General features: G+C 36.7%; 2 protein-coding genes across 9 annotated transcripts in view; both read left to right on the forward strand.

Moving 5' to 3' along the window:
* The window catches only part of kif5ab (kinesin family member 5A, b), a 581,587-nt gene that overhangs the window by 384,795 nt on the left and 176,946 nt on the right, over nucleotides 1-19,846 (forward strand). The gene's annotated exons all lie outside the window — the stretch shown is intronic.
* The window catches only part of tox2 (TOX high mobility group box family member 2), a 139,684-nt gene that overhangs the window by 3,972 nt on the left and 115,866 nt on the right, over nucleotides 1-19,846 (forward strand). For 4 of the 8 annotated variants that reach the window (XM_079883536.1, XM_079883542.1, XM_079883538.1 and 1 more), the window contains exon 1: nucleotides 600-765. The exons of 1 other annotated variant lie outside the window; for it this stretch is intronic. In XM_079883536.1, the coding sequence (XP_079739662.1) occupies nucleotides 664-765 (102 nt within the window). In that variant the 5' untranslated portion in view covers nucleotides 600-663. Of the gene's footprint in view, nucleotides 1-508; nucleotides 766-19,846 lie in introns of those variants that run through there. 3 more of the 8 variants (XM_079883537.1, XM_079883540.1, XM_079883541.1) reach the window with 3 other exon arrangements.

Genomic DNA, 19,846 nt, shown 5'->3' on the forward strand with positions numbered 1-19,846 from the left:
GCACACGTTCACAAAGCAGGAGATTTCTCTTCTCTCAAACTTATATACAGGTTTATTTTATTTTTTTACCGTATTGGAACTGTGGAAAACTTGGCGTAAAAATAAACAGACAATATGTTAGGTGATCGTGGGTGCTATGTAATAATATAGCTATTTTTATATTAGTAATATATATAGGCCTACTTTTTACATGTAAAATTCTTTCAAAACATAATTTTAATAGCATTTTACTGTAGAAGCACAAATTCTGTTGAAAAATAATTTCAACCTAGCTACTTAAAAACGACTTAAAAAAAAAATTCACTTGCACTTAAACTATTAGCATGTTTTAAACCTTTCAATATTATTTTGCGTTGAGATGTTTTCAAGCTCAACACAAGCGCGCAAATAATCGCAAAAATATCCAGCGAGCATCACCGCGCGCGCGTGTTTTCATATTGAACAGAACAAATCCCGCGAACGGATGTGAGGAGAGCATGAACACAGGCTCAACCCCTTTCTCTTTCAGTCGTTCTGTTGCTTTTTGTTTGGGTTAACAATAGAGAGAGAGAGAGAGAGAGAGAGAGAGAGAGAGAGAGAGAGAGAGAGAGAGAGAGAGAGAGAGAGAGAGAGAGAACAGAAGCGCGAGCTGCTCTCCATGCCTTCAGTCTAGCGGAGCGGGCGATGGATGTGAGATTTTACCCGGCACCTCCTACAAGCGTGGGCTCCTGTACATTACCCACCGACACCAGCCTCTCCTCTCTGGACTATTACCACTGCAACAAGGTAATTTACCCCACCATGCGTTGGCTTCTCCTCCTTCTTCTTCTTCTTTACGCACCAGTTTCTCTTTCCCAGATGGGAAATAACCTGCTTCATTCACTTCAGGACAGTTTCATCTGTTGCAATCATGCACATCATGTTACTAAGTGTAGGCTGAGTATGGTGAATGTGTTAGTTTTCAGTGCGCATTGTGGGATCGCGCGAAACCGCGGCATCTCCGGACCGGGCATCCCAAACTTACTTCAGCATCTCGGGAATTGTGCACTTGCACTATAGCATCACTTTAACTGCTGGCACATTCATGCAAAATTAGCTAAATGTGGCACTGCACATGAAAAGCATTATAAAGTCCAGTGAGACAGCTTGTTTCCCGAGGGAAGATGGAGATCTCCCGTCCGGCTCCTCTTATATAGGAGACATGCAGCTTTCCTTTCTTTCTGTCTGGATGTGAATTCGCTTCATAATTGCTTTGTTGATAGAACTGCATCCCTGTGTGACGTAGTTGCAATTGCACGTGTGAGAAGTAGCGAACAATTAATTAGTTCTTAGGCGCGTTATTAATTTATTACGGGGAACTCGGCTAATATTTCTAAGCGGGTTTCTACGATGATTTATGCATTTATTTGTGCTGTGAAACAAGTAGAAATAGACTGTGGATAGTGCATTTAGATTTTTCAGCAAAGAACACAAGAGCATATTTTAAACCGGAAAATGTGTGCAATGCGTTGTGTTAAGTTTTATAGTTTTGCCAGTGAGCGCGTGACTTATAACGGGTCTGAATGTATAAGATACTAGTGCTGACTGAAAATAGCATGTGCACTAGCATTCAGCGTCAGGCTGACTAGGATACGATTTTAGCAGTCGGTTAAAGATGCACTTTACACCCCGATCCTCATTTGTCAACGGATTAGCCTATACGTCACTCCAGTTATCTGTCATAGCGTGAATTAAGAATAATTAAAATTAATTTTGATCCCTTATTGCTTTGTGAGTTTTGATGGTAGGCTATAATATATAATTCAGTTTTAGTTTATGATACTTTTTTTTCTGTTGTATTTGCCGCTGTTTTGTTTAATTGGGTTCATTGTGTTACTGGGAAGTTCTCATAACAGTGTAGTCTTTATCTTTCGTGATCTTGTTATGCAAACTGTCAAATTCATATTCTGTTTACTCAGAACTCAGTATTTAAGCGCTGGCTTTAGTCACGTGTCAATCAAGCAATAGCGATAACATCTGAAGCTTCAGCGGGCGTTGTTAAACCCTACAAAATCTGATCTAGAATGGCGATATTGGTGAATATTTCCTGTAATTTTCCAATAAACAGACTAAACATGAATTTGCACATTTTAGTATACAAGAACCAATCAGCTGTGTGAATTATTGATCCTCAGTCAGCGCTCAGTAACATCTTTAGTTTAACCGCCACTTTTTTTCTTCCAAATGTTGTAGTTATCGCAACGGTCATCAGCATTGTAAATCTTGCAAAGTTTTTTATTCTTTCTTTTTTTTTTTTAAATGGATGTAAATGTAAATCACTATACTTTGTATTATATTAGGCCTACCTTTGCATCAAATGACATAAAACTAATGCTGCTGTGAGGGTGTTTCTAATACAGCAAAATTTACATCTCTCTCTCTTCTGACTGCCAATCTCTCTATTTTTTTCCCTCTTTTTGAAAGTCATGAAAACACTATTGTGGAGTTTTTCTTTTGCTATTTGAGTAAATGGAAACGTACAAATATATTTAATGTCATCTCTCATTTACCGCTTTAGAAGTTTACCCAACTATGACGACTTCCACTTCTGAGAAACACATAAATGTGAAAAGGGTCAATTTCTTCTTAGTTATATATATAAATCAATGTTATATTCATGTTTTGATAAAAATATTATGTGGTATATGAATCACGTTGCCTATATAATGGTAGAAACAGAGACTTTTACCTATTGTTATTTAATAACCACTCTGTTTAGAAGAGCATTTCAGATTTTTTTGTTAAAAGACAGCCTGTGATGGAGCTTTTAAATTCAGCCATCTTGACAGAGCGTAACTCATAATTTGCTGATGGCTGTTTATAGTAGGGTGTCACAGAGTTAAGCTTGTGGCTCTAAGCATATGGAAAAGATCAGCCGGCGAATGGAGAACAGAGTAATCCAAGCCAACTCCATACGTTGAAAAATGATCCTGTGCAAGTGGACATTATGAAACAAAATTTTAGGGGGAAAGCCTGCTCTCCCCACCACAATGGCCCTCTTTATGTGCTCCAGCTTTAATAATGCAATATTCTCCAACATTCTTGAGAGGCCCCAATTGAAGGTCATGTATGGAGGGCTTGCATTAATATGTAACGTTTGAGAGTTTGCGTGAAGTGGTTTACAGTGTTGTCGCATGAACCGGAAACTGTTCTGAAAAACTAGGCCATCCATGATAAGTGATTATCATTTCCTGTCGCTAACACACAAACATGCTACATGCTGCATTCCTGAACCACGCATGAGCTTTTTCATACTTGTATGTGAAGTATGAAACCGTAGAACAGTGCATGTACTGTATGTGAAACCAAAACCAGAATAAACTGGATGAGTTTTTTAGCAAGGGATACGCAGAATTCACAAGTGAATAAATCTAAATATTATTTTCATTTATTATTTTATTTGTACCCAGTGTTTAGCCTTTGATATAAAAAGTCATTTTTGACCAACATCTTTTATCATTAGGTTGGCAGAATCATATATATTTATATACATTGAGTTTAGGCAAAAACAGGCAGTTATGACTCCAAAATCTTAGATACCAGTGAAAATTCACAATTTTCAGGTACAGAAATTTAATAAAGTAATCAAATGCAAAATAACACTGTATTAATTAGTTATAGATTAATCCTTATTAAAGTTATTCAGTCAAGAGCAGTGAGTGATTTGTCATTTGTTGTTTGATTAAGATTAAGGACACAGTTGACAGGTGTTGTCAATATAAGAGATAATGCACTGATCCAATATACTGATACACATGCATTTTCTTTCTCAACTGTTTATGTTCACTTAAGACATAACTTACAATGTTTACAAAGATACTCGCCAATACGGGCATTCTCAAGTGCAAGAAGATGAGAACGAGAGAATAAAACACAGCAAATAACAAATCGAGTTCCCTTTCGCGTCTTCTAGTGCTTGAATGTTTCAATTGTTAAGGCTTAAACTTTGGTGACGACGCAGTGCTGGCCCATCAACTGTCCCGAGTGTCGTTAACTTTTGTTTACGTTCTTTTCCTCACAACATTGCATTTCTAGAATTCATAAAAATATTACCGGTTGACGATTGACACCGTTTCATATATTCGCCAAAAACGATTTTAACTCACATTTGGCACTTGTTGAGTGTTAATTTGAGGCCCTTAAGGCCCATTTTAGTCACATTTGCTGCATTGACCAACAGAAAGCTGCTTTTGCATGAGCTGTGCTTATACATCGCTGCAATATTGACAATAGACAATGGACATTTTTTTCAACAAAATGTTCTCAATTTAAGACCAAAAAGCAGAACAAACCAAAAATGACTCTCGCAACTTTAAAGTGGATTTCTGTTTTCATGCTATTTAGAACATCTTATAAAGTTTTAAGCATTTCAGAAAAATAATACAGTCCTCATGCACATAGTTTGCAATCAGTTTCACCTCAGAATAGGGAAGCAACTTTACAGCCATAACAACCAGGCAATCGATAACACATTAACCAATGTCATCATTTGCCCTGCAACAAACCTGCCAGATCCATACTTCCAATGCAAACACGCCCAGCGCTGCTAGTAACTGCTATGCTAGTATTTACTCAAGTGCCCATTGGTCCAGTGGTGCACAGTCTAGTTTTGAGATATTATGCATGTAAAAGTGCAAGATTTTGGGTTGAACATCTTTTCTGGTGTCTTGATGCTGAAGTTTCAGTTGAGCTGTGACTCATTCTCACTTTGAGCAGACTGACTTTCTATCTCTCGTTTTCATGAGTGGGTGTATTGTTTGTTAAGCATACGCTCTGTGAATTCCTCCTCTAAAGGCCATCTCTTCATAAATACATGTTTCACCCAGAGAATATTTGTCGAATGCATTATGTCTTGTGCATCGCCCCGGGCTTATTCGCTGCGTTTAAAATTGAAGTTGGATAGGTTAAGAGAAGATGGACCACTTCCCCCTCTTCACCGGTGTTACTGTATTAATGCAGACAGAGATAGGCAGACCACAGTGTGTTAGAGACAACCCAACTACTTTTAACTCTTAGATCATCAAGTGTATTCATAGCGCTCACTTGTGTTGCCATGTCAAGAGAGTTTGATCTTCAACATATCAATATAAGTCCATCAGAAATCCAAGTCGATCCTGTTCACTGTCTGTCTTAATGCATGTTTCCGGTTTTATTGTGATTGATTCATCAGTGTGTGTTTTTCAAAAGAATGCTGATTGTCTTTATAGACTTTCATCAATTTGCTCTGCCTTTGAAATAACATTGCCATCCAATCAGTCTCATTGAATATCTTGTTGCATTTATAAATAAGTCAGATTACAGAAGTAAAATTGCAAATGTTGACTTGGCAATTCATAAAGCAGACGTCCAGAAGAATACGAGTGCAACATGGTAATCTTTGCAGACGTTTCTTTTGCAGTGAGTTTTGGTGAAGTTTGACTTTCAATTTCAATTGTACGTCCAAGTGTCAGCCGTCAAAAGAAAAGGCAGCTCAGATGTTAAGCGGCAGCCAAAAAAAAGCGTTATCGCTCCTGAATCAGATCCCTGTAAGTGGGTGGCAGTGGCACATAACCAGCTGTGTGACGGCAGAAAACCTTGATTCATTTAAAGCGAGTCTGAGCCTTAACTTATTATTTAGTTCGTTCAAAGAGTCTGTCTCTCTCTGTCTTGCTCTTTGAGCTTGTTCTTCGCTGCTTTAACCATCTAAAAATAACTCGTAGGCCTAGCAATTACTGGAAACGGGTGCAGAGTGGCGCATCTACGAGTGCAACTGTCTTTAGCTTAAATAATACTTTAACCGAAATGCATCAGTGCAGTAAATGCAGTGGAAATAAGAGATTTTCTTTGTGCATGCCGCGCTCATAAATGATACTTTTTTTGTGCATGCATCGTTGCATATGGTGTATCTAAATATGCATTTCATCCCGAGGCAGGAGTGTGTGATTTACGTGGGAAAGGTGTGCTGTCCTTACACTAATTCAGCGTTTAAATGCACACATGCTGAATCAGTGCAACAGTAGCACACCTGGGAAACAGATATGTTTTCTTTATATGTTTATTTAATGTTGTATAACCTCAAATCAATCAATCTTGTTCGCATTAAGATCAGAGAAAACAACAAGTGAATGAAAAACGAAATCGGTTTGCATGAAGCAATTACCTTTTCCTGTATATGACAGTTGTCCTCTTTCCTCGACAGTCGACACAGTAATGGAGATGTGAGATAAAGTGAGTCGTCAGGCCAGCTGATCTGCGTTCTGTACACGGGAAGTTAATTATGTGGAAAGAGGCGATCCAGAACTAACAGAAGCTGCGCTGAGACAGTCATTGTTCAGCTCTTATTTTCATCCATCAGGTGTTTCTGATCCTGATTTGTGTGTGTAATGTGAACAGGTGAATTGAACCGTAACACGTTCATTAGTTAACATGAACTAAGAATTTATAATAATAATGAGAAAGATAAGCATAAGCATTTATTAATCTTAGTAAATATTTCAACAATGCATTATTAAAATCAAAGGTTGTGTTTGTTAACATTAGTTAATGCACTGTGAACTAACATGCACAAACAATGAACAGCTGGATTTTTTAACATTAACAAAGATGAATAAATACTGAAACAAATGTATTGCTCATGGTTAGTGCATGTTAGTTAATGTTAACTAATGAACCTTATTGTAAAGTGTTACCAACAGAACAGAATGCATTGCTATAGTGGGGTCCAAATGTATGGCGGCACATTTAAAACGAGCTTTTTTTCATCTTAACCTGATCAAATTCTCAAAATCATGTTCCTTCTTTTCCTTTCCAGAGCTTTTCAGCACACTTGTGTGTGTAGGTCAAGGCGTTTATACGAAAAAAAGATTCATTGTTAAACCTACATTGTCCTCTGCAACGATTAGAAGCAGGTTCTGTATGAAGTTATGTTGGCGAGAGTAAGCCACACCTGTGTTGTAGAAGCCTTCGCACCGAGGCTCTTCACGACCTGCTGTGCTCATGTATTACTGACGTGTGGTGTGAAAACGTCTGTGCACATTCTGTGGTGAGCGAGACCTTTTCAGAACTATTCAATGCTTTGCTTTATGAGTCAGAACCACAAAACTGTGTTACAAAACTCCAATACTTGTGTGAAATACAGTGGAGACCCATAGACAATGGAAATGCTGTGGAAATAAGTTTGCATTGCATTTTTTTGTATCTTATTTTCTGTCATCAACTGTAATTTCACACACACGTTTTTACTATATATATATTTGACAGCTGTCAAAAATATATATATATATATATATGTGCAACTGTAATTTCACACACACATTTTTTCTATATATATATATATATATATATATATATATAACTATATATTTCTATATTTCTATATATATATATATATATATATAGAAATATATATATATGTATATTACTATATATATATTAAAATGTAAAAATGTGTGTGTGAAATCACAGTTGTACACATATATATATATATATATTTTTTAATTAACTTAAATGCAACATTTTTAATTAAAAATACAGATTTTTCTTGTAAAACCTACTCCAATAATCTGTTTTATTGTTTTATTTACGACTTAGATACTGTGTTTGATCATATACAATTATCATGTATATGTGTATATATGTATCATGTATATGTATATGTGTGTTATAATATATATATATAGATTAGATTATTGGAGTAAGATTTGCAAGAAAATACCATTTTAGTCTTTTTATTTCTATTTACTATTTCAAATTTAATTTAATGTGTTTCTTTCTTTGTGATTCTTTGTAAAAAAATGACTAGTAATTTCTGAGTGAAAATTGTTTCAAAGTAAATCCTGCACCTATTAGTTTTTCTTATACAGCATATATAGCATTATATTGCTCTCTAGATTGGTATCAGAATCTCACCTCTGAAAAACCTGTTTTGTTCGACTACTACCCCTCAGTTATATAGTGGTTTCTACGCCCTGGGACGTTAATAATCACTGTACATTTGCTTTAGCTGACGGTAAAACAGCAGAACACTTCAGGTGACCACCGTGCAGAAATTACCTAGCATTTTTTTTTTGCGCTGTATCCTATAAAAGCATCTGCAGCCCAGTCACACACTCGGGCAGTAATGCAGTAAATGTAGCTGGCGTTTTGTGAAGCGCTGTCAGTCGCTGTGGGGGTGCAGGCGCAGCAGAGCACTAATTGGCCTTGGCAGAGAGAGAGAGAGAGAGAGAGAGAGAGAGAGAGAGAGAGAACGCTGAATGTCTGCTGGCTTCATGGTGAATAGCAACTGATTCAGTAATGCAGCCGGTAAATAATCACGATGCCTGTCCTCGGGGGAATGAGAACTGCACAGACTTCTGGGACACTCGCTGATACGGCCAGCGTCACCGAGGCCGAGTTCAGTCCCCGCTGGATGATGTGAATCTAGAGACGTGTGATCATGATCATCCTCCCTTCAGGTGAACGGGAGTTTGTCTCAGGGTTTTTCTGCTGCTGTGGTTTTGGTGATTCAGAAAGTACTTTCTAAGAGCATTTTTCGGGGATGATTTATCAGTGCATGTTATTATAAAAGGAGAAAAAATGGCTTCATAATCTTTCATCAAAATGCAATAACTTGCTTTGCCTCTTAAACGACTTTCCATTTCAGCTGACGTTGCCAATCCTGTTCTTTTCCAACCAGTTCAACCACTGTCTTTATTCTGCCCATGATACGCCCACTTTTCACCATCCAATCGATTCCCAATGGAGAGAATTCAGTCTTGTTCAGTTTCACTCAGAAATACGGCATGCTGAGAATTACAGTTTTCATGTTGACTTTAAATTAGAGCATTTCGATTTTTTTTCCAGTTGAGAATAATTGTGAGAAAATTGTGTAGGCGTTATATTATTTGTGCTTTATGCTGTAAATTAATTGCACACTTTTTTTGGGGACCAAACTGTTGAACTGTGTACATAAAGATTAAACCAACTGAGCATTTGCATTTAACTAAATGATTAAAGTACCAGTGGCTTTCTGTCTCATTTGATAACAGTAGTTAATGCATTAACTATACATTTTATTAACCTGACTTGACATTAGTTAATAAACATGTTCAGGTTAGTTCACAGTGCATTAGCTATTATACAACTTTGGATTTTAATAAAAAAAATTTAGTAAACGTTGAGATTAACATGAATTAAGATTAATAAATGCTGTAGAAGTTTTGTTCATTGTTAGTTCATGTTAACTTAACGAACGTTAACAAATAAAATCTTATGGTAAAGTGTTACCGAAGATTTTATTCCAATAGTTCTAATTAAAGAAAAATGTAAATAAATGTATGCAAATAAAAGTCGAAATGTCGATTATCAGTCAAATCGATTAATCACATTTAACATAAAAGTTTGTTTATATAATATTTGTGTATATATATACAGTGTATACACACACACAGACACATATATATGAATAAATATCTAAATAAATAAATATATAAATATAATAATACGTACACACATATATTATGTAAACACAAACTTGGATGCGATTAATCGTGATTAATCGATTTGATTGACAGCACCAGTTCTTAAAGGGTTCATTTATAGAACCTTTTTAGAGGTTCCATTATGGCATCATTTAGTTTTAATTAATTAATTATTTAATTTAATTAAATTTTATAAATGAAACAGCTTTATCACTGGAATAACCCGTTAAATAAAAAATAATTATCCAATCATTTAAGACATTTCTCCTAATATGGAACCTTTTTTGGCTTTTAAAATTCTATATAAAGTTCTATATAAGGGTTAGTAGAACACGTCAATTAATCTGAATTAGAATTTACGTGGCGTTGTTGTAATACGACCTCACAATGAACCGACGAAAAATATCGGTTCATTCATTCATGGGATCATTTAGTTTTAATTACCACATTTTTTATTTTAATTACATTTTATGAATGAAACGTACTTTGTCACTGTAACAAAATGTAAATAACCCCTTAAACACGAAAGAATTATCCAAAAATGTAAGACATTTCTCATTTATATGGAGCATTTTTGGCTTTTTTTAAAAATTGGGTCAAGAACCCAAGAGTTCTGTATAACACATCAATTAATCTGCATTAGAATTTACAGGCCATTTTCAAAGCAGTGGCGTTGTCGTAATATGACCTCACAATGAACCGACGAAAAATACGACCAAACTGGAAGACATTAATTCAGATCCCCCACAGGGCTTCAGGGCACTTTGATCAGAACCTGTCAGTGCTTGATGTGGGGCATGTGTTTCCGACCCGTCAGCGCCTTACAGGAACAGTGGTACGCTGTGGCGCACGGGTCCACCCGAGAACCCCCTCTCAGGATGTGGTGTAGCTGCACCCCCAAAACATGTGCTCATATACAGTCAAACCAGAATATATTCAGACTCCTTCAACATTTCTCACATTATCACCACAGTTCATACACTATAGAAAATATGAGCAGAACTCAGTTGATATTTGACTGGTTTTGTCCGTCCTTCTGTTAGACTGTCTCACACATGAATTATGTTGAATATCTGTCAGCTGTTAAATTTAACTACACAATTAGATAATACCAGTTTAGCTCAACCAATCACCAAGCAATGCTTCATTGTGTTCAGTCTGTGTGTAAAAAGAGCATTAGCAATTAAAGAAAGCACACTTCAGCAAAACATGATCAGCTCAAAGAAATATTTGGTCCCAAATGTTACTGGTAGTCGATGTATGAATAATTATTGGGTATAATATGTCACAATTTACTTTATTTTGCTCTCCTCACTTACATGAATGAACTATAGTGTCCTGCACACACTAGTAAAAAAATATAAAAAATGATATCTCTGAATAATTTTTTGGTTTGACTCCAGCGCGTTCATTCATGCGCTGTTTTACAGGACTGGAAATGCATTATTTCTCAGCCGACCATAATTGTCAGTCAGCGGTTTGGAGACCCAAAAATGAGTCCCGCCGCCAGATGTTCCTCACTCTGATCGTCACTGTGAAAGACAGAAGTTTATTGTTCTAGTGCACTCGGCGTGGTTCAGGACTCAAAGCCGACGGATGTCGTTCAGAATAAGAGAACAAGAGCCTCGCCGTTTAACTCTTAACATGCTGTACGGTACAGATGCATGTTAAATTAAAACGCTCCGATTGTTTTATCATAAAATGTCCTAAAATGGCTGCTTGTGCACGTTTGAAATAGGAAATATCTTTGTGGCAGCTGAACCTAAACCAAACAGGATGGCATCGCAGAATTCGCACCGTTTCTTTGTCACCCACGTGTATGTGGTTTTCAGTTTGTCTCTTTTTGGTCAGGAAGTGTTTTAACCCCTGATGCACATGTGAGCGCAGACAATTTTGGATTTCGTTTGTGCGATGATTTCCGAGCTGAATCGGGTCTGAATGGTGCATTTATTTTGCTGTTGTTTCTGTCGGTCAGATACAGTTGATTTCCTGCATGAACCCCATCCGGATGTTATTGACATCAGACGCCGGTTCGAGGCAGATCCGGCTGATTTTCTGTTCTTGTTTTATGTCAGTAAACGTGACCTTTATGCAAAGATCGTGTGCATGATCAAAGGGTTTCGAGCTGGCGCTTCTTTAGGTGAAAATGCAGCATATATCACTATTGATTTCACCCATTAGGACTTGATGCATGGTGAAAAGTGTCTGTATATGTTGCATTTCGCTGATGTCAGCCAAAAAGGAAAGTCATTTTGATGATTTTGTTTTTGGAATATCAAGCATTCGTATTTAGGCCAGGAACATGTATTGAAAAAGTAAATCGAGGGTCTGTTTTTGTCTCTAACTCGAGCGTTTCTCAATGACTAACTAGTGTTGTTTCTTTGGAGGTGTTCTGCCGTCCTGCTGTGGGGGTTTTTAAAGGAAGTGTTACATAAATACAATGAAAGCACTCACTGATTATTTTTAGCGGACTCGGCTTCGGCTTCATTGTGGACCTGTCACCTCGCTCATCTGCGGCTTTCTACAGAGACCCACAGAAAAAAGTTTTAGTGAAAGCATTCGAGCTCATCTTACTGATAGCACTTCGCCCGGCTTGCAAGGCGCTGCTGGAAATGAGTTATGAAAGCATAAGGCACTTGCTAAATGTGCAGGATTATATTGCGGCATTGATAATGAGGGTCCAATAGATGTGAACAGTGCACAAAAATAATTCTAATAACGTGAAATCTTGTAGTTGTGAGGAAGGTAAAGTCAAAACTACCTCAAAATGCCATTCAGAAATTTCGGAGTAAAATGGGTATTCTGATCAAAATAGATCTGAATATTGGCTTGCAAAAATAGCACCATGCAACTGCAAATGTACATGTTTTTTTAAGTCAAACATGGAATAATACGCACTGATGAATCATTCAGAATAGAATGAATGCGTATAAATGAAGTATGCGAGGTAAATGTTGAGTATGCATGGAGTTTGCATCTTGACGGTGTGATATTCTCTCATTAAGCATCGGCGAGGGCCGAGGAAGAGCGCGGGCGCGGGGGCCGGGCTGCAGAAACACATTTCGTGGGAGTTTTTTATGAGCTGTAAACGCAGGAAACTTTGACAAGGCCTGGAAGTTGCTGATATTGTTTCGACTCTGATTATGTGCCGGTTTGACAGGCCGACGGGTCCACCTGAGTCTGAGCTGAAGAGAAGCTAAAGCGAATCGCTAACGGAGAAAATAACACAGAAGTTGCAGGATGAACTCAACTGTGACCAACTACCTTTCCCTGTGGGATTTGAGGCAGAGAGTCACTAGTGTTTGTTTATGTGTGTCTTCACGTATTACATTCAGCCTCATGACTTTGTGAATCCCACCAATTACATGTCAAGGTCATATTCCCAAGACACACACACAAATAATAATATTGAAGCATTACTGTAGCAATTTATATATATATATATACACACATTATAGTATAAAATAATGTATTTTAATTAATATAATAATTTTATAAAAATATTATATAACATAATATTTTATGCAATTATTATATGGATTATTATATATATATATATTATTGATTAAAATATATTATTATGTATATATTAAAATAAAAATAAAAAAGACATACATTTTTATTATATAAATACGTCATTTTGTTATTTGTAGTATTATTTATAATATAAATGTATGTATTTATTTAATTTTAATTTTAAAATATTAATAGTAATATATTTTAATCTATATATATATATATATAATTATTTTATAAATGATACAAATAGTAACATATTTAACTTAATATAATAATTATATAATAATATTATATTAAATATATATCAATATATGTCATTTTAATATTTGTTGTGGTATTTATATGATAATATAAATGTATGTATTCATATATACTATGTATATAAAGTATATTATTATTACATTAAAATATTTAATTATTTATATATATATGTATATTAAATGTATTTATTATTTAATTATATATATACAGTATACATAATATATATATTACATATACATACATACTAATTGCATATATTGCCTGTGATTAGCTACTTGCTCTTGCTAGTCATCTTCTATAAGCAGAATGCAATCACTTATTCCTCTTTATTGATTTTATTGTGAAATATGACCCGCACATGAGCAGATACGAGTGCAGATGTTGTGTGTGTTTCTGCTCCACACATGATGACTCTAAGAACTGAATGTAAAAGACAGTTGATTCTGTTAAACGAGAAGACATGAGATAAATAAATACGGCGTCTGTGCTGGAATGCAGAGAGAGAGAGAGAGAGAGAGAGAGAGAGAGAGAGAGAGAGAGAGACTGGGCAAACACAAGCAGTGTCTCAGTGTCCTGTGGCGTGTCCTGAGCAAACACTTCTGGAGTCGATCACGACACCTGAGGGACACGGAGAGCCTCAAGAAATCAAAACAATGACAATTTTACTTTTTTATGTTTAATTTTGCAGTTTTTATTCTAAATGATGTATCCGTGCACATCAATATTGTGCTAATAATCTTGAATCAGAATAACTTCCTCTTCTCTTCTCTGATGATGTGGGCGGGGCTATAACCTGTCACTCACATGAGATCCACCAATAGCAAACCACAACCATCCAATCAATTCCTTCGGACAAAATCAAGCCCCGCCCACATCTGTTCTTGTTCCATAAGCGTTTCAATCAGATATACGGCACTATTAGGGAAGAAAAGAAGAGAGCAACTTTCTTTTTTATTTTTATTTATTTATTTATGACAGTTTAAGTTGGAAATGAAATTTTCAGGGCCATGCGCAAAAAGTGAATAAATGAATTATAACTACTGCATAACTATAATTTATCACCATAAAATCCCATAAAAATACAAAATTTTAAATAAACTTTTGGTAATTTTTGACTGACATGCGAACAGTACCAGAGGGTTAGATGTGGCTCTGATTGTCTATCAATTTTAGAGTTTTGTAAAATATTTATCTTGGTTCACAGTAAACTTTTTTACACTTAAACTGTATTAAGTTCCTTCATTCCTGCAATAATCGGCCTAGTGTGAGACCAGTCTTAGGTCTGTGTTTCAAAGCATTCATGAACTATACAACCATGTCAGTTCACGTCTATGCTCAATAAATGCGTTCAACAATCAACAATATCAGAGTTATGAAACTCCTCCAGCATCTCTCATACTCGACTATGGACTCAAATGTGTTGCACTGTCAGGACCCGAAGCTTCGGCCTGTGTCGTACAGTCACACGAATAGAAACACAGCGTTTCCAGTGTAATTAGCATGCAGGTGTGAGCGTGTTGTTTAGTTGAGCGTGTTTTTCCTCTCGACCTGTGACTGTCTCTCTTCACCCGTGTCCGACTCTTATCACATGCTTTCATTCAGGTCCATCTGCTCTTGATCATTTCATATCTAAACCAGGGTTGAACGCCTTTCGAGTGGCTTCAAGGCCTTGAAAGAAAAACCACAAATGAGACTTTTAATAATTGTTTTTCTTACTAAGCAATTTGTCTCGAATTGAGAGCAAGTGGAGACTTGGTTAAAGGGATAATTCACCCCATAATAAAGATAAAAATAAATTCATCATTTACTCCCCCTCATGGCGTTCCACACTTGTATGACTTTCTTTATTCTGCAAAAGAAAAAAGATATTTTGAAAGACGTGGGAACCAAACAACATTGGAGGCCATTGACTTCCATTGCATGGACAAACAATCAAACAAACAACGAAAACCACAGACATTTCATATCTGACAGGTTTGGAATGATTCAATGATGACAGAATGTTAATATTTGGGTGAAACGTCCCTAAAAATTCTACATTAAATTAAAAAGGATTCTGTTTATGTAATATATATAGGCTATATATATATTACAATGTCATTATACATATTTATATGAATATAAATGATGTAGAATTTAAAATTTTGGGTGAAATGTCCCTTTAAATTCTACATTAAATTAAAATAGACTCTATTTAATCCCTTTCTTTGGGTTTATTTTGCGAATTTCTTCAATAAAATGTGGCAAATCTCCTCAACAACTTTCCTTCTCAGCTGATGTCACAAGTCCCGCCCCTCAAATCACATGACTCCTTTCTGGTATGTAACGCCCACTTTTCCCGATCCAATCAATTCTCGTTAAATATCCAGTTTCACTCTGAAATGCATCGAATTACGGACGTAACGCGTCTTCTAATGTGTCCTTTAGAGTTTCAGAAGAGTGTTTAGAAGTGTGTGCGGATCTCAGTCTGAGCTCAATACTGCACTCGTAAATAACATTTCACGTTCGTTTCTTTGAAGTTATTTGTGAATTTTACAAGCAAATTCTGAGTGAAAATTGGCTTGTGATTATTTTAGGAGAAGCTTCTGAGACGAAGTTGAGAATATGAGCATGAAACAGTCCCGCGGGATGTGTGCGTGAACTGATGAGGAATGTTTTGTGTTGTTGTAGTTGGGATAATGTACGATCCCAGAGCAAACAGTGAGTTCTTCATTCCAGCTCCTAATCTTTGACACAAAGACACTGGAATCTGGCCTCTCTCTCTCTCTGTCTCTCTCTCTCTCTCTCTGTCTCTCTCTCTCTCTCTCTCTCTCTCATCTCGTTCTCTCTCTCTCCCTCTCTCCCTCTCTCTCTCTCTCTGGCCGAGTGTATGGCTGCGTGACAGATTGGAAGAGAGTGTGGGTTGCAGTTCGTAATCACATAGACCATAAAGAAAGTATGGCAGAGGAACTGACGGCTGTCTTTATCAAGCCGACTGCATGTTGGAAAAGCAATTTGGTGTCGTTTCACTCATTCGGCGGAAGGTAGGAAGCATTTAGGAAAAGGTCTGAGCCAGAGAAACGCCGCTGGAAACGCAGACATTATGGATTATAAAGATTTAATGAGAGAATAAATTGAATTAGGAACAAACAGGAGCTGGATTTGCTGTGTTTAAAAATGAGCTTGTTTTGTTGCTCACCGGTTGCTCTTTCACCGCTCAGGAGTTTTTACACACTTTAGAAATATCTAAAACGTAATGAAAACAGATAATTGAGGATATAGTTGTCGTGCATTAAGAGTGTAGTGCTTTAAAATGAATGTGGATGAAGTGTGGACACACTTTATCTTGGTGAATCTGAGCACTGTTTGAGACATTGTTGAGATCTGAAGCTTTAGAGGAAAAAGCCAAAGTCTAAATTTGCTCAACAAGAAACACCTGAGATGTTGAAGAAGTTTGCTTTGTGAAGCTCAATGCAGTTTTCACATATTTTCACTCATATTCCTCCTGAAATTAGAGGTATAATACAAACGGATGAATGAGAAAATCGTTGTCGTGCATTTAAAATGAATTGTGAATTTGATGAAAATATTTTAATTAATTTTGAGTTTGATTGCACACTTTATCATGCCAAATCTGAGAAACCTCTAGAAACCCAATTTCTCAGGAAAAACAAACAAAATTCAGATGTTAAAGTGGTTAATGAGGTTAATGAGAAATAATACACATAAATGAATGAGAAAATAGCCGCTGTGCTGTAAGAGTATATCGCTGAGAAATATTTGACTTCATATTGGATTTAATTGCACTCTTAATCTTGGCAAAAGCACTAAATTGAGCTGAATAATAACTATAGTTTTGTAGAGCAACTTGAAGTAATTTCATTACTGATGAATTTTGCTTTATTTCTGCATTGCATGAAGTGCCACAGAAATAAATGTGACTTGACACCGAGACATTTTTGAGATCTTAAACTCTGGAAATCTTATCTAAGCCGAAGATGCAAAGCAAAAAAAGTGTCTATTTGCTCTCCATGTAATCTTGGAGAAACAATTGAGCAGTTGAACAGATTATCTGTGTGATTTTGTCCCCTGTGGGCCGTATGGTTTGGGGCTGGTAGATTACAGCAGCGCCGGCCTCAGGATGAAGAGCCCCGGGCTGGTAAACCAGAGTCAGTGTGTGTGTTTGATTTGTAATAGTCTAGTCGAGCTAATTACCTGCAGATCTGGAGGGACGCGTGTGTAGCGCTCGAGAATAACTGCAGGTTTTCATCTCACTCAGATATTAAACCCAGGGTTAGTTACGTCAGCAGCACTAGTTACTGTACGTTCAGGACCACAGTCGCTGTTGGACGCATGTTTGCAATTATTGGAAACAGCAGGAGTGAAAAAACCCATGAGTTTCGCAGGCGTTTTACAGTGCAGCGTTTGCTCTGACCCGTGGGGAGAACGGGGTAAACTGTTTGTTTTTGTTGGTTACGGCGGAGGGTAAACTTCAGATTACAAGTGGCAAGTGAAAATGAAGACGCAGCTGGTCTCAACCGGGTCCTCCTCGTCGTCAGGCGGAATCTAAACGCTTTCATAATGAAGTTTTTAAAGACAGCTAATCAGCAAAGCCAGGCGACGCGTCAGTGTTTTTTAATTTATTCTTCCAAACCAACTTTGTTTTAAAAATATTTTCTTAATTATTTTTTAAGCAGGCATTCTTTTTGAAAGCTCCTAATTTGTTCGCCTGCTGTCGTTGGAGATTAGGCAACAGAGGAGGAGGCGTGAGAGTCACAGATTATCCAAACGGCTCCTGTTTTCGGGATATTTTTGCCCGACTAAGCTCGCATGTGGAAATCGTTGCACCGGTCGTTTGATAGTCTGGAATGTTCTGCGCACTTCCATTTCACAGAAGGAGAGAGACGTACAGCGTTTATGTTTTAAATATACCTGCGGGGCGAAAGCGCAACAGAATATTTGTATTGCACGAGTGTTTAAATGAGTTTCGTGATGAGTTCACCTCCTCCTTCCTCTTGACATTTCAAAGGCACGAGCCGTCCGCCGCTGTAAGCCGGGTCTTACTGTAATCTTTCTGTCCCTTTTTTATCCATGCTATTGATATTGTGGTTGGGATATAAACTCTTAATGAGGCTTTGCCTTTCCCAGTGCCAGATTTTTGCTGGAAACTATGAAGCAAGCTTGCGGAAAAAAGCGAGTTTAGGCAAAAAAACGTTTATTTATAGTGATGCATAAACCAGCGTTTCCTACAGCAGTTTTGCTTCGTGACTCAAGACTTTACAAGTGACCACCAGAACTGTTTATTGTACAAAAGTAAGCAAATATGTGCTTATATGATTAACATGACATGAGTAGGAAAATTGTGAATTATGTTTGCATGCTCTTGGTAGCGATTGCACAAAATGCACTATTACTTTATATTACTTTTCCACATATGGCAGACACTTTTATCCAAAGCGACTTACATTGCATTCAAGACATACACTTTATCAGTTCATGCATTGCATGGCATGTTTATCTTTGCATTTAATATAGGTCTTTTTATCTTTTTTGCATAATCTTGGCCAAAATATATGGGATAAAGTGATTTATTTTGTTAACTAAGCATAATTCATGCATTTGTCAGATCCAATGCAACTTACACTGCATTCAGTTCATGCATTTACTATCGAACCCATGACCTTGGCGTTGCTGGTCATGCTCTACAGTTTGAGCTACAGGAATGCATAATTATGAAGGTAGTTTTTTTATATATTTGCATTTTAACTTGCATTTATCCATCTGCAAGATTCTGATTTGATCTGATATTTTTCAGTATTTTCGTCTTATCAGTTTGAGTCAAACTCACAACTCGGGTAAATATAATTTCTTTCGCTGCCTGATTATTTGCTTAAAAGGGGCGGTCCGGTGTGTCTCTCCGAGGTCATATCGTAGCATTAGTGCAAATGCCTCATCTTAACTTGAGAAAATCGTATGTCAGACATGTGCAAATAAACACGGCCCAGAGGCCCTCCGTACCACGAGTGAATGGAAAGAGCCAAGTCAGGGAAAAACAGAGGCCTTGTTCTAAAAACAAGAGCATGATGGCCGTATCTCTGTTTTCAGATAAACCTCAGGAATTTTAAGAGCCCGGATCGGCCCACTCGCTCCTGAACTCTTCCCGAAGCGGTTCGCTGTCAATTACTGATGCTTTCTTTCTGTGACCCCCCCTCGAGTCTGAGAGGACTTGGTTCGCTCCAGCTTGTAATGGCTATTACATCATCTCATTAATATTCATACGGCACATATAGGTGCAATTTTAGGATCCTGTTACGACTTGTTTGTGGTAAAATTAGGTTTAGGACAAGGTTAAATTTATTGTTGAATCAATGAACCATTTTGGTAAAACATTACAATAAGGTCTCATTATTTAACATGAACTAACAATGAACAATACCTCTATGTATTTAATAATGTTAATTTAATAAAACATTTTAAAATCAAAAGTTTTAAGTGCACTGTGAACTAACATGAACAAATAAACGAACAATTGTATTTTTATTAACGAACATAAATAAATGCTCATTGTAAGTTCAATGTTAGCAAATGAGAGCGTATTGTAAAGTGTTCACATTATTTTTAACAGCATCACA

Source organism: Squalius cephalus (assembly GCF_949319135.1).
Source record: "Squalius cephalus genome assembly, chromosome: 10".
Taxonomy (NCBI): domain Eukaryota; kingdom Metazoa; phylum Chordata; class Actinopteri; order Cypriniformes; family Leuciscidae; genus Squalius; species Squalius cephalus.